The sequence below is a fragment of the Etheostoma spectabile genome, unplaced genomic scaffold (genome assembly GCF_008692095.1).
Source record: "Etheostoma spectabile isolate EspeVRDwgs_2016 unplaced genomic scaffold, UIUC_Espe_1.0 scaffold00001784, whole genome shotgun sequence".
Classification (NCBI taxonomy): Eukaryota; Metazoa; Chordata; class Actinopteri; order Perciformes; family Percidae; genus Etheostoma; species Etheostoma spectabile.
In genome coordinates, this window is record NW_022602809.1 from 1,517 (window position 1) to 17,469 (window position 15,953).

The 15,953-nt window shown below is 40.4% G+C and overlaps 1 protein-coding gene across 1 annotated transcript; it reads left to right on the top strand.

Annotated features, from left to right (window-relative positions):
• Positions 1-1,459: 1,459 nt before the first annotated feature.
• On the top strand, positions 1,460-15,953 carry LOC116675315 (dynein regulatory complex subunit 7). The gene is made up of 15 exons (XM_032507230.1): positions 1,460-1,554; positions 1,648-1,843; positions 1,974-2,117; positions 2,456-2,674; positions 2,801-2,938; positions 3,612-3,681; positions 3,844-3,972; positions 4,148-4,276; positions 5,096-5,298; positions 9,182-9,397; positions 11,807-11,917; positions 12,252-12,362; positions 13,842-14,036; positions 15,102-15,241; positions 15,451-15,953. Exons 1-15 carry the CDS (start codon positions 1,460-1,462, stop codon positions 15,539-15,541), a joined length of 2,187 nt encoding a protein of 728 aa, XP_032363121.1. The 3' UTR covers positions 15,542-15,953.

A 15,953-nucleotide genomic window follows, 5' to 3' on the forward strand; every position in this document is an offset into this window, starting at 1 on the left:
AAAGGAAATACCTGTCATTTTAACAAAAAAAGTGGTTAGGGTAAGACAAGGCAAAGTTATTTGTATTGCACCTTTTTGGGTGGGGGCGGCATTTTTAGGCCTTTATTTTCACAGGACAGATGAATACATGAAAGGAGAGAGAGAGAGGGGAAATGACATGCAGCAAAGGGCCACAGGTCGGAGTAAAACCTGGGCCGCTGCGTCGAGGGTAACCTATATATGCGCTGCCTCTACCAACTGAGCTCACCTGGCCACATGTATAACACCTTTCAACACAAGACAATTCAAAGTGCTTCGCATGAAACAAAAATGACCAGCTCTCATAGGTCTTTGTCATTTTGTTTTGATTTATTTCAGCATATCAATGTATTTATGACATTTATCAGATCAGACGTCAGGGTTAGACAAGTCAAGTCCTAGACTTAATTTGATCATTGTACCTCGTGGTGTGTTATGAACACCTAATGGGAGATAAAGTTGTTAAATTCTAAACAGCCATTGAGTGCTAGACTTCACTAACGGTCAAAATTGTAGCAACGGAGGCGGAATTGTCCTAACTTTTAGTCTCCAGTAGATTAGATTAGATTCAACTTTATTGTCATTACACATGTACAGGTACAAGGCAACAAAATGCAGTTTGGGTCTACCCAGAAGTGCAATAGCAGTAAGTGCAGGATATATACAATGGTTCCATAAGTGCATAAGTGAATAAATATGGAAATGAATAATATTATAAACAGATTTTACAGATTGGTTTGTCCTATGAATACAAAATATAGATAACAAGTATTGTGAGCAAGATTTACAGGTGAATATGTACTATGAATATATACAGGCGGCTATTATTATAGACAGTTTTTTTACAGATAGATATAAGTTAGGCTAAAATGAGCAGTATAACATGATTTAAGGTAAGGTTCAAATAAAGTTTGGGCAGAAGCTATCCGAATTAAAGTGCAGTGGAAAGTATTGAATATTACAGTTAAAATACAATATTGCAGATGTATATGTAAAAAATTGGTACTGTAAATAAACAGTCAGCAGTGCAAATTGAAATGTTAGTAGTGCAAAAAGGTAAGTAGTGCAAAAAAGATGCAGGTATAAACAGTTGTTACTATAGTGACAGTTAGTAGTGCCGGTGGACATTATAATATTATAATAGTAGTAGGAGTCATGTTTCAGGAACACTGGCTCCTACACTACCCATGATGCAACTCAATAGCATCTTTCATTAGACCCCACTTGAAATTTCTTAAGCCTGAACTGAGATAATCCTGATGATCGCTGTCGCCATCATGTCATCAGGGTAATTTTCGTAGACTTAACAAAACACCTCCAGAGCGACAGAAGACAATAAACTGTATTAGTGCTCTCACAGGCTCATTAGACCACCAATGACCTTTATGTGTAGAATTAGTGCAATGCCCCTTTTAAATGACACTACTAGACACTCCGCTCTATGTGGACAGAACACCTCAGGAACCTGGTTCAGGGTTTCAGACAGGTGGATGAATCAAAACCACCTGCAGAGGATCGACTGGTCAGTTGGGACCCGTAACACGAGGCGGCCTGGAGAAGCAACCGGATGCATGATTGTTGTGCACGTGTTCACATATTGATACTGAAGGTGTGTGTGTTTCTGTCCAGCCCAGGTACCTGTTCTCCCCCCCCCTCGGTGCTGAGGCGTCAGAGGGCCACGTGTTTTGAATATGCCACCGTGCTGTGCAGCATGCTGCTTGGCGTCAACTACGACGCTTACTGCGTCTGCGGCTATGCTGTCAAAGAGATGTGTCTGCTCGACCAGAGCCTGCAGCAGTGTCCCCTGCTGGACACTGAGGTCAAAGTAAGTGCAGTGTACTATGTATCTAAAGTACATAGAAAGGGTGGTGAACACCTTGAACACACGGGTTTCCTCCCAGATTGTTGACTCACAGACATGAGCATGTCTGCTTGCTTGTGCTTTGTGTTTGCAGAGTGTGATCTCAGAAGAGGGATCACAGGAGAATAAATACTTAGTGAAACCTCTGAGGGAGCTGAAGAGTCACTTTCTGATTCAGCAAGAAGAGAAGAAACAGGTTGCAGAAGCTGCGTTGCTCCACAAACAAACACTACAGCAGGTAATGTGATCTTACTGTAAAACCAACAAGAACAAAACAATAAAGATTCATACTGAATTTTTGGATTGACAAAACCATTATTGACATTATTTTAAAAGTTCTCCAAAAAATACCCTACAGTTTTTTGTCACAATCCATAAAATGTACAGTATATAATTGTGAATTTGAAATTAGTGGAATTGTTAGGTCTTTGTAAATCTGTAAAGTGTCTTGAGATAACTCTTGTTATGATTTGATACTATAAATAAAGCTGATATAGTAAAGTGATAAAGTTAGATATAAAACCAGTCCGTCTCTACTCTCCCTCCTTTCACCTTTGAGCTCTTCTTCATGAACAGGAGAGTGAGCAGCAACTTGCTGACCCCCTGCGAGGACTTAGGGTGCACTGTTGGGTGCTAGTGCTGTCAGGGTGTCGGAGCGTCCAGGAGAACTTCTTCATCGACCCTCTGACCGGGAACAGCTACACCACTGACAACGACAACTTCCTTGGCATCGAGAGCGTGTGGAACAACTTCAACTACTACGTCAACATGCAGGACTGCAGGAACGGCTGCGTTGTGAGTCCATGTCCACTCCAGACACTATATTCAGTTACAGTTATTAGAGAGCAACACATCACAAACAACAATCATTTAACTAGAATATGCCATATGTTTTCTGTGTGTGTGTGTGTGTGTGTGTAGGATGTGGTGTATGACCTGGAAGATTTAAAGGTGTGGGAGCCAGTCCTGTACGGCGCAATAAGTAAAAAGCAGGTGATGTTAGAGGTCTTGAAGAAAAAGGAGAGGAAGATGATGAGAAAATTCAGCAATGATGAGGAGGTGTGTATGTGTGTTTTCTGTATGTGTATGTGTATCTTTACATTTGTGCATAAACATATGTGTGTATGTTGTGGATATTTAGACTTAAAAGCAAGACTCAAAAGCAGAGCAGGTATGACTGAAATGATCTTGACTCAATACCACATACACCCTCTTGCTGCCCCAAATGTTCACTAGAGCACTAAATTTGGATTAATCCGCTGCTGAAAATATACCCCAACAAATGCACTTTTTTCTCCTCTATTATTGATAAAAACTACAGTGACCAGCAACTTTAGGAACTTACTGAGACTGTTTTAAACATGAAAGTTTAAAGATTAACTTCTTCAGTAGGAGTCAATGAGCTTGAAACTGGGAGCCATGGACAGGAAGTCAGAAAATATTGAGAGACGCACTAACATGTTGTCGTTTTGGATCTGGGCATTTGGATTTGTTGATAATAAGACACATATAGGAAAACAAGACCAAAAACTTTGCCCTCTTCCCAGATGTTGTCTTAATGTCTCCAACTGCAGCATTAACTTCCATTTTTCCTCAGTACTTTTACACCAAGTTGAGAAAATAATGGCCCAATTTACCAGAGTTACAGCTAAAAGAAGCATTGCCACTGAAATCTGATTTTCCTCTGAATGAGGTTATTTGTAAACTCAACAATGTGTTGTTCATTATTAAGGAAGATGAGCAGCCACTAGCTTTTGACATGCCACGATCCTGGGTCGATTACATCACAATCCAAAAAAAAGGTACAGTAACTCCACATGAGCCTAACCCTTAATGCAATAGAACATCTGAGTATTATTAATATCAAATAAATGCATATAGCATAGAAAGAAAACCTGAACCAGACACATGCAAGCTGGTGCTTTGAACCCTCCACAAACTGCAGCGTCTCCTTTCTCGTTCAGACCTGGAGACCCGCTGGCCAGGAGGACAGAAGGTGACCCACTACAGAAAAGCACAGCTGGAGAAGTTTGCACCTTACCTTCGGCCAGACGGCCTGAACACAAGACTGACTACTTACAAAGACCTGGACTGTGAGTGTCAGAAAAAACTTTGACTTTTTAAAATAATTCAGCATATTATTATTTTTACCATCAGAAAAATTTGACTTAATTTAGGTTTATGACAATGGAATTGTGTGCATGCTTGTGTGTGTGTTTGTGTGTGTGTGTGTGTGTGTGTGTTTGCATGTGCGTGTGCATGTTGAAGGCACAGAGGTCGTCATGGTGAAGGAGTGGTATCAACACAGAAACGACTACCTGGAGGAGAGGGAGGTCAACAAAGCCAACAACTTTACCACAGAACGCTTCAAACATGGAAAACGTTTCCACCTTTTATGTAAATCTGCTTTGTGCAGCTGCCCAGTTAGAACCTCACAGCTCATCAAGACACGTTTTAACCTCACCTTTATCACAAAAAAAACAAATAGAATCACCCAGACTAGGTGCGGGGGACAGAGGTGAATTAAAACGATAAGCGTCTTTTTCTGAAAGATAAGAGCTCTTTTTGTTATCCTCCCTACTTATGAGCACACGTTGTTAATGCAGTTGCTGTGCCCCAGTCACACACTACATACTAATAATTCTAAGCAGGTTTTGTAGTTGCTAAAAACGTCTTTTTTTAAATCAAAGATGTGGGTAAAATAGCTCCAGGAACAACAAATAGAAAATCTTTTGAAAACCATTTTACTTTCTTTTGATGTTTAATTAGCAGTGGCATTTCAAGGTTGGAGTTATATTGGATATTTACCATGTATTAAATAGTTTACTGTGATAACAAAAAAGTAAAGTACAATAATATCTTTTAATAGGAGCTTTGCAGACAGCATGTACTGCGGGGCCGGACTTCTTACTTTAATCCTGTAAATAGAGGTTTTTACTAATACACAATGCTGAACAAGAACATTAAAAGTGTATTTCAAACAGGAGAATCTTAACTATTAACCATCACAAAAAGAAGAACAATTGTTCAAATTATACTGACTAATGAATTAATTCAAAGTCTTGTCCAGCAACTGCTCCATGGGACATACATTGAGTAAAGTTTGAGAGGGGAAATGTGCAGAATCATAATTAACCACAATCAGGGCTTTAATCTTTAATATTGTTTTTTAGGGTAAAGTCAGTCACTTGAGTGATGGTATGTTTGTTTTCTCAGTTCACAGGTACACCTCCCTGAGCACAGACAAAAAGCATGAGATGGAGTTCAGCAGTCCTCGTGTTGACCATCTGGTGCGGAGGGTGGAGTCACCATGTGAAATGAAGGAGTTCTTTGAGGGCCGGAGGGACTTTCTCTACAGCCGGCGCGTTCAGTTTTCAGAACCAGATTTGGACAGTGATCCGGATGACCAACCGCTGGAGGTAAAAATATGTAATTCACACTCGTTTTATCATCATTATCATCATTTTATAAATTGTATCGTTGTAATATGTATAGTTGAGTTATTTTACGGTAATTTGCCATACATCTTTAACAGGGTTTGAGTCATGTCTCCACTACATGTTAGGCACATAATACGATAGTAACTGGATTTGCCTTTTAAAACAATGTTTACTTTTCTTATCTACTTAAATTTAATGAAAAGACAAAAACCCATGTTATGAGACCAGTCTGTCTTTTAATACTGACTTTCTGTCTGTGGCAATAAAACTTCTTGTTTAAAATAAGGTCTCAGCCATTTCCTAAAACAGCTGGTCCTTCTAGTTTTTAATCAATCAATTAGGAGGAAATAGTGCATCTGTCATTTCATGTCACCCAGTGCAACAGTGTTGCTCATTGATGTGTTTTTATTAGTTTTGGGACAACAATGAACCTCCCCAGACTTGTACTTTACGAGGTACATAAATAACAACTAGTTTTGGAGAAGAGACAGACATTGAGAACTGCCAGGTCACGCACACCTTCAGTTCTGATCCATATTTAAGATACTGCCAGTAGACCCAAAGATTCCAGACATCACTTTGGCTCATACTGAGCTAACACATTTGTAACATAATCAAGAGCATTGTAGTTTAAGGCTTCAGATACAAGCAGTAAGATGATAAAGTCTGTTGGAGACCTCAGCAGTAGCCAGTGGACTTGTAGGTCTAGGATGGGTGGGAGGAGGTGTTGTTGCTTTAGGTGAGCCCCACTAACAAGTAGGATGAGATCTGATGTGCACTGCCTGAGACAGGAAGGTGATATTGTAGGCTATGTCCAGTTTGGGAGTCTTTCTTCATGTTGTACTCCAGTGGGGGTTAAATAGTCTCATCTCGACTCCGGTTACGGCCGTTGCCGGCACAAAAGCATTATGTTTTGTTTTGTCCGTCCATCCGTCCGTCCAGCTGTCCACCCGTTGGCACAGACGTCCACTTGGACTCAAGGATAAACTGATTAGATTTTGGAGGTCAAAGGTCAAGGCCACAGTGACCTCACAAAACACATTTTTGGCCATAATTCAAGAATTCCTACGATCATTTTGACAACATATCACACAAATAGGATAAAATAATAAAGGGATGACATTTTATATCTAAAAAGGGTCAAAGGCCAACACTGTGACATTATAATGTTATGCAAATACACTTTTCTGGCTTTTAATAATAATACATTTTATTTGTAATGCACTTTACATTTAAACAAATCTCAAAGTGCTACAGTCAAGGTCATAAAAGCAAGGTAAAAACATCAATGTAAAATATCTATAAATAGTGCAACAACATTTTTGTGCAAGGTTAAAACTCATAAGTTCTGCTAAAAAGAAATGTTTTTAGTCCTTTTTTAAAAGTCTCCAAAGTCTGTGGTGCCCTTAGATGGTCAGGGAGGGCATTCCACGTCCGAGGAGCGGCAGAGCAGAATGCTCGATCACCGATGGTGCTGAGCTTAGTTCTGGGAATTAGGAGGCGGTTGAGTTGTTTGAGCGGAGGGATCGTGTTGTAGTGTGAGGGATGAGTAGTTCTTTCAGGTAGGGGGGGGCATTTCCATAGATGCATTGGTGTGTGAGAATTGAGACCTTGTATTCAATCCTTGCTGAAACGGGAAGCCAGTGAAGTGAGTGGAGAATGGGTGTGATGTGGTCGTACTTTCGCACTCTCATCAGGATCCTTGCAGCACTGTTCTGGACATATTGCAGTTTCAGCAGACTCTTGTTAGGGATCCCGATGAGAAGTGCGTTACAGTAATCCAGTCTGGAGGAGACAAAGGCGTGGACCAGTTTTTCAGCATCAACTAAGTTGAGTGTAGAACGGAGTTTTGCAATATTTCTGAGATGATAGAAGGAGATCTTGCAGAGGTTTTTGATATGGGCTTCAAAGGTGAGTTGTGGATCAAATCTTACACCAAGATTGGTGACTGTTTTGGAGAGGGGAATGTCTTGACCAGAGATAGTTATACCGGTTATGGAGGATGACTGGACTTGATGTGAGGTGCCAACAAGGATTGCCTTGGTTTTGGAGCTGTTTAACTGGAGAAAATTGTGTTTCATCCACACCTTTATCTCTTCCAGACAGGTGGTGAGTGTTGAAGACGATGGTGCTGTAGTTGCAGTGGGTTGTGAGTCATATTTCACGTACAGTTGTGTGTCATCGGCATAACAGTGAAATGAGACTCCATGGCGGCTGATGACGTGGCCTAGGGGGAGGATGTAAATGATGAAGAGGATGGGGCCAAGGACTGACCCCTGGGGGACTCCGCAGGTGACCGTGTGTTGCCGGGACCTTGCGCTTCCAAGTGAAATGTACTCTGTTCTGTCCGTGAGGTATGATTTAAACCAGTTCAGAGCAGTGTCAGTGAGTCCAGTGGCTTGGTGTAGTCGGTTGAGGAGTATGCCATGATTCACAGTGTCAAAAGCAGCAGACAGATCGAGGAGCATGAGGAGGGAAGGTGAGCCAGCATCAGCTGCCATTCGTAGGTTGTTTGTGACTCTGACCATGGCTGTTTCGGTGCTGTGAGCAGAGCGGAAACCAGACTGGAATTTTTCAAAGAGGTTGTTATGCTTGAGGTGGTCCTGAAGATGAGCGGCAACAACTTTTTCCAGTACTTTGGAGAGGAATGAGAGATTGGAAATGGGCCTGTAATTTGAGAGTGTCTCTGGATCAAGGGTAGGTTTTTTTAGAAGTGGTCTGATTATGGCAGTTTTAAGGGCAGATGGAACATTGCCAGACTGGAGGGAGTGGTTTATTACAGTGGTAATCAGAGGGCTTAAGGCAGAGGTGTTTGCTTTGACTAGAGCTGTAGGAAAGGGGTTGAGGGCACAAGTGGTGGGTTTCATCCTTTGGATGATCTTCTCAACCTCTTGCTGGGAGATTTCTGGAAAGCAGTGTAGCGTCTGGGGCACTGCAGGCTGTGAGTGGACAGTTGGGCTGGCTAGTGTTGAGGATCTAGGAAAGGAAGAGTGGATTGAGTCTATTTTTGTTTTGAAAAAGTCCAGGAAATGATTACAGTGCTCTTCTGTAGTTTCTGTGAGTGAGGGGGTTTGTGGTTTGAGAAGATGATTTATGGTGGAGAACAACTGCTTGGAGTTTCTGGGACTGTTTCTGATGACGTTTGAGTAGAACTGTGATCGTGCCTCTGTAAGTGATTTTGAGTAATCCTTTTGGTGTTCCCGAAAAGCTAGCTTGTGCACAGTGAGACCTGTGGCTTTTAGTCAACACCATAACTCAGGAATAGAAGGGGAGATTGTGAGCATATTTTACATTATTTGGATACTAATCTTAGGTGCTCCTTGTGGGATATGAGTCCTTACTTCAAGTAAAGGAGTACCTAGGGATTTTTTTGCTAGTGAGGGCACACTGGAGCGGGAGATTGGCTGGAGAATCAGAGCAGTGGGAGCAGTTTTGCATTAGCTTTACCGTAGCGTTGTGATGAAAAGAGAGCTGAGCTGGAAGGCAAAGCTTTCGATCTAACGGTCAATATTCGTTCATACCCTCACCTATGGTCATGAAGTTTGGGTCATGACAAACTCGATCTAGGGTACATGCTGGCAAAATGGGTTGGCGTCTCCCTAAGGGTGAAAAGCTCAGTCATCCATAAGGAATTTGGAGTAGAGCTGCTGCTCCTTTGTGTGAAAAGGAGCCAGTTGAGGTGGTCCTGGGCGCCTCTAAATATATTGCCTCAAAGTCTTCACTACATATACTATATTAGCCTGGACAATAAACTGCCACTTGACAAGTTAGTGGAAATCATACAACTGCAAACTTCTAGGTAAGACAGCATTTTGATGGCATCTATATGAGGGTTTCTGTGGGGTTTTGTGTGTGTAAACAGAAGGTGGTGGAGTGTTTCCACAGGAACAGATCCAAACCGGCAAACGAAGACGTGGCCCAGCGAGTGTTCCTATTGGCTCAAAGACGGATTGAGCTGACCTATCACTTAGAGGATCACCGATTTATCCCTTCAAAGAGGAGCTTCATCAAACCGCAAGAGTCAACAGAAAAAAAGAAGGGCGAGGACTTCACATCTGACATGGAATCCAGCTTTCAGGTACAGACAACAAACGCACAATAAGATAAACAGTAGAGTCTTTTTTTTTTTTTTTTAAATATGTTTATTGATTTTCAAGAAATGAACAAGGAAAGGGGAGAGGGAAAACGGAAAATAAAAACCTGAAGAAAAAAAAAAAACTAAATTTACTGAACATAAAGAACGCAGCACATCAAGGATTACAATAATGTTCCACGGTCATGGTAAGGATGCATACTATAAACAAAAACATCTTGAGATAAAGTTAAACAAATAGACATTTTCAAATCACACATACATTTTCACAGTGAGGTCTTATAAAATAGCCAACTTCTAAGGGTTTACATTTTTAAGATGATTCAGTATTGGGTCCCATATCTTCTCAAACTTGTCTCCTCTATCGTCATTATAAAATCTCAGTCTTTCCAGATGCAAAGTATTTGAAAGTTCTTGCAGCCACAAACTATATGAAGGTACAGAATCCATTTTCCATACATGTAGTATTAACTTTTTTGCAAGCACCATCCCAAATTGAATAGCTCTTCCTTCAGATTTATTGATGGAGTGGAGGACACTTGTGGCACCCAGGATTGCTACCAAGGAGCAGGGTACCAGATTATTACCAAAAGCTTCAGAAAAGAAAAGAAAAATGCTCTTCCAATATGAATGAAGTTTACTACATGCCCAGAAAGAATGTGCTATACTCTAGCACATTCTTTCTGGGCATGTAGTAAACCGTTGTAAGTCCCAGATAGGTACTCTAGCAGCTAGACAAGGACAACGGTTGCATACTGGTGGGATATCAGGGTAAAATTGGTGTAATTTTTCTCTTGAATAATATAATCTATGGAGCGTTTTAAACTGTATCAGATTGTGTCTAGTATTATCTGAACACCTTTGCACATTACGTAGACATTCTCCCCAAATTTCGTCATTTAATTCCAAATTCAAGTCCTTTGCCCATGCCCGTTTATACACCTCTGTGTTCATCGGAGCGCCACCGTGAAGCATACGAAGGAAAGCAGAGATTTCCCCTCTGGAACCCGGTTCAAATTTGTTAATTGCCTCAAGGGTATCATGTTTATTCAGAACTTCAAAGTTTGGTATGTTTTTTTTGACAAAATCTCTAATTTGCAAAAACCTGAAAAAACTTGAGGCCGGTATTCTATATTTGGCTTGCAACTGCCCAAATGAGGTAAAATTTCCCCCAATATACAAATCATTTACGCTTTTAATGCCTTTCTGCTTCCAAGCAGGAAAAGCAATATCATTTAGGCCAGGTATGAAAGCATGATTTTCACAAATTGGAGTATCGGTATATACACTTGGCGCCTTGATATGGAGCTTTATTTGCTCCCATATGCGCATGGTGCCATTGATTACAAAGCTATTACTATAGTGTGACTTACTAACTTTAATGGGGCTGTTGAGCATAGCCAGAAAAGAGGTCTTGTTACAAAGCATTCGTTCTATGCATAGCCAAGCAGGGCAGGAATAAGAAGAGGAGGGGGGTCCTTTTCTCCACCAGGCAAGTAAAGACAGATGAGCCGCCCAGTAGTACATTTTAAAATTTGGTAAGGCAAAGCCAACTACATTTTTTGGTTTACATAGATGTTTCTTGGAGATCCTGATGGCTTTGTAGTTCCAAATAAAAGGTGCAATAATTGAATCTAATTGTTTAAAGTAATACTGGGCAATGTAACATGGAAGAGACTGGAAGAGATGCAAAACACGTGGCAGTGCAACCATCTTAATTGCATTGATCTTACCAACAAGAGAAATAGGAAGAGTCTTTCAAAATTGTATACTCTGTTTAAGTTGCTCAATCTTGTTAGCCCAATTTTTCCGTAAAAGGTCATCAGGGTCTTTAGTCACAGTTATACCAAGATATGAAAAGTCTTTAAAAGCTTTTTTAAAAGGGGTAAGACTGTATAAATGTCATATCGGCATGGTTAGAAATTGGCATTAACTCACTTTTATCCCAGTTGACAGAAAATCCGGAGAATCTGCCAAAATTACTAATTAAAGACAAAAGATGAGGTATTGAGGCTTGAGGTTGGGAAATGAATAAAAGAATGTCATCCGCATACAGTGAAATATGATGCTTTTGTCCATAAATGTTGATGGGAGAAATTAGACGACTTTGTCTAATACTGATTGCTAGCGGTTCAATAATAATTGCAAACAAGAAAGGGGAGAGGGGACATCCCTGACGAGTTCCCCGACCGGTTGTAAAAGGGGTTGAGACATTTTGGTTGGTTATAACAGAGGCGGTAGGGTGTGACTAGATAATCTCAATCCAGGTAGGTAGCAGGGAGATAGGACGATATGAAGAGACCTGATTGGGATAGTAGAGTCTTTTTAACTAAAATTCTATGAGCTTATACACTTTTGTGTCTGTGTGCATCTGTTTAATGTGTGGAGGTTCAGGTGGATCCATCTGAGAAGCCTCTTAAGACCCTGGCTCTGAATGATATGCTGGTGGCTCTGATGAAGGATGAAGAGAAGGTGGTTTGCCAAATCAAAGAGTCTAAGCAAGAGGTAACCGTGTCACCTGGAGTAAAAGTATCGCTAGAGTCCCAATTCAGAGGTAACATCCCATAATAATCATAGATTCTGGATTTCTGAATGACGGACAAACAGTTTTTAAAACCCATACCATACTTGTTAATCTAAGAAGATTTTTTTTAAACATGTCTGGAAAAAATCTTTTAAATTAAGTCTGGTCTAACCTTCACCCATCCCACTGGCAGTCCTTGCCCACTCCTTTGTCAAACATTTCCCAGTTAACTACCCTGAAAGGTTCTGTGATACTTAGAGTTTGTAGAACATTGTGCTGTTGCTACTCGAGTTAAGGACCTTAATGTGTGAGCAGGTGAGAGACATTGTGGCCTGCAGAGAACAGGAAGAGAGAGATGTTCAGCTTGAGTTCTCCCCATGGACAACAACCGGAGCTGCCATGGCCCGCGGACAGAGACAGGAAATGGTGGGAACCACACACACACACACACACGCACACACACACACACACACACAAAACTACACACATGTTGTGCTTGTTTCAGATTCCCAATTTCATTGGTATTATGTGGATGACTGTTTCCCTACCTACCACTTTACCATACCCTACTAAACTATGCTTACCTACCTACCAGTGGTGGAATGTAACTAAGTACATTTACTCAGGTACCTTTGAGGTGCTTTATTTTCCTTTTTCTGCTACTTTACTATTCTACTTTGACTATTGTCCTACCCACTAAACATTTCAATATATAAATTACTAGGGATGAGCGAGTACAGCATTATCTGTATCTGTATCTGTTTACCACATGAATTATCTGTATCCGTATCTGTACTCGGATTGGGCGGGGCCTAACCCGGAAGTGGTCAGATTTAACCCGGAAGTGGGTCTGGTTTTCTTGAAATGGGCGGGGCTTTAACAGGTATATTATTTTTTAGCATGCAATTGATATGGGTTGATCAGAAATTGTTATATTTATTGCTGATTAGAAAACTATTTACATGACAGAATCAGCATTCAGCTTCAGATCAGTGGTGTTGTCATGGTAACAAACGAACTAAATAAGCCTACAGTATATAACAAGTTTTGCAACAATAAATACAGCAATGTGGTTGCAATTATTAAGTAAAATGTAATGAACAAGAGTTTTCATACTCAATATAACTTTTTTTTAACTTTAAATTTTTCTATGATCAGTGTGATCATTTTTTTTTTGGTTCTTTTTTATTTCCAGGTATGTGTGCGTGTGTCTGTGAGTGAGTGATAGATAGATATATAGATAGATAGATAGATAGATAGATAGATAGATGGATAGATAGATAGATAGATAGATGGATAGATGGATAGAAAGATAAACAAAGAGAGAGAGGGGGCGGGGGGTTGGAATGTGTTAATGTTTGTGTGTATCTTAATTTGTAATATTATTTATTTATACCGCAACTGCCTTTTATTTTTTTTATAAAACACAACAAGAAAGTTTCAGACACTCAAAAAAACTGGTTAGAGCCAGCAGGCAGTTAAAAAAAAAAAAAAAAACTCAGACGGCAGAGATGCAACCTGAGTAGCATTCTACCAAGCAGCATGTCTGAACCAACCCCACGTTACCAGAAGTCTCCTGGTTGCTAGGTACTAGTTCAGACTGAAGTATAAAACAAAACTGAAGCTGAAGAAACCCTAAATGTTAACGGAAAATCGTTGTGACTGGCACTGTGACTAGCCTATCACAGAACGGAGACACAGTCAATGGAGACTTTCATTCAATCCGAGTACAGATATTGACTCGCATTACTCGTATGATACTTGTACTCGGCAAAAGTGCTTTATCCGTACCGGATACTCGTTTCAGCCGAGTACTCGGCTCATCCCTATAAATTACATTTAAAATTGGCACAAACGTCACATTTAACGATGCAGTTGAGTTTGCTATTTCTTTGCTTGTTGCAGGAGCATCTGGCCGCCGAGGAGCAGAGGTGGTTGCAGGAGAAGGAGAAGGATATCCTGGCTCCCTTCCTTATCCGGCTGGACAACGCAGAGACTCTGAGCGCCGAAGACGCCAAGCATATCCACCAGGACTGTTTGGCCGAGTTTAAACAGAGACTGGCAGAGCACGCCAACCTCATTCAGGAACGCTATGAAAAGGTACGGCACAAATTTACTCCTGATGTATATTGTATCGCTTTTCCACTGCAGGATCTTAAAGTTACAATCTCTAAGATCTCTGTTTCGCTGCATTCTGCAGAATCTAAGATAAGCTGTAATTGCAGGTGTGTTTTGGGATCTCAAAAGAGAGATCCAAACCATGTAGCAGAACTTGTATGTTATAGGTTTTGCTTTGTTTCCACTCTTCTCTGGCCGCTTTGTAGACCAGATCCTGGAACTAAATTTAGGCACTGCTCAGACACCAATGTGAGCGCACTATGTACTCAAATAGTATAAGTACAGAAGTGATTTGAGACACACCTCACAAATCCATGTTGCAGGAACTTTCAGGTGTTACCAGCAGTGCCAACGATGATGATTGAATCAGGCAGATAGTTAGTCATATCTAAATGACGACGACTACAACAAGCACAGCAGGAATAAAGTATAATGACAATAAAGGCATTCTATTCTATTCTATTCTATTCTAGGAACCATCATTTTACTACTGCTTCTTTACAGAGCAGGATACAACCAAAACAGAAAAACAAAAAAGAAATCAACATGTTAAATGACCCTCATTGGTATTTGTGAAGAGGAGGCCGTTCAGAGGGAGCTGGGTTCAACCATTTGAACCATTTCTCAGCATCCAGCCTCGTCTGGCAGAATCTTTTCCCTCCACAGCTATAAAGAGCTAGCCTTGGAACCTGGGTTTTATTTCCTCTGGCAGATGCGTCTTGCACCCCTTCTGATTAGACAGATTCTAGCCGACCAGGTCCTCGGCGGATTGTAGGTCTATCCAATTGAGTGCAGAGGCATTTTCTTTCCTGGTTCGGTTGAAAAAAACCCATAATCACAGCCCTTTGGAGCAGAGTCAGACTCAGATTCAGACTAGAATCTGAGTTTGACCACATCAGGCTAGTCAAACTAGGCAGTGCTGATCAAAGATGAATCAATATTCTGGTAGTGTTTTGAAGGAATGAGAGAATTTAGTGGCATTACAAATTTGCTGTTATAAAACTTTTTAGTATGCATTCTAACATGTTCACAACAATCTGTGTTTAGCAGACTCAAGAGCTGCAGAGCAAACAGGAGTGGTACCAAAAGAACCAGCTCAACATGACCAAACCACAGGAGGAAGAGTACCTGACCTACTGCCATGAGAAAACACTACAAATATGTGTGGCCAAGAAACGCCTCAGCATGTACGTACTCAAACACACACACATCATCAGTATTTTCCAGTTTAAAAATACAATTAGACTAATAAGATTAATTTATTTTAAACATTTTAACGAGTTAAAGTAGTATAATGATGCAAAGGCATTGGTCGGCTAGCTGTTACTGCAGAAAATGAGCAGACATTAACTGCAAATGGTGTGTGTATATGATTATGTATGTGTGTTTGTTCCAGGCACAAGGAAGCAGCTCCTCAGAAGTACTGGACTCTTGATCAGAAGCTGAGAAGCGACCCTCGGCTGGCCCCTCATCTGCTCACTTTTTAAAAGCTACCACACACATTTACATATAATATATATATATATATATATATATATATATATATATATATATAGTGTTTCATTATAATACAGTCCTTATAATACAATCCCTCTGTGCTGGATGAATCTGCACCAGACTAAATCACAGTGGAGCTACAAAGCAGATTTAAGATATTTATATATTTGTAAACTGGAGAATATAATATTATCTCTATTATCTATACCCCAGACAGAGCCTTTAGAACAGCTAGATACATTTTAAATAATAAAGTACAAAAACAGAGTGAAGAGAATCAGTCCAACAATAAACCTCAGTGAATAATATGTTTGTACCAGCTTGCATCCATGAAAGACAATCTGATCCTTTTCCTTTTTAGTATGACTACTAGTATTTAAAAAGGGACCTCTCAGATTTCTT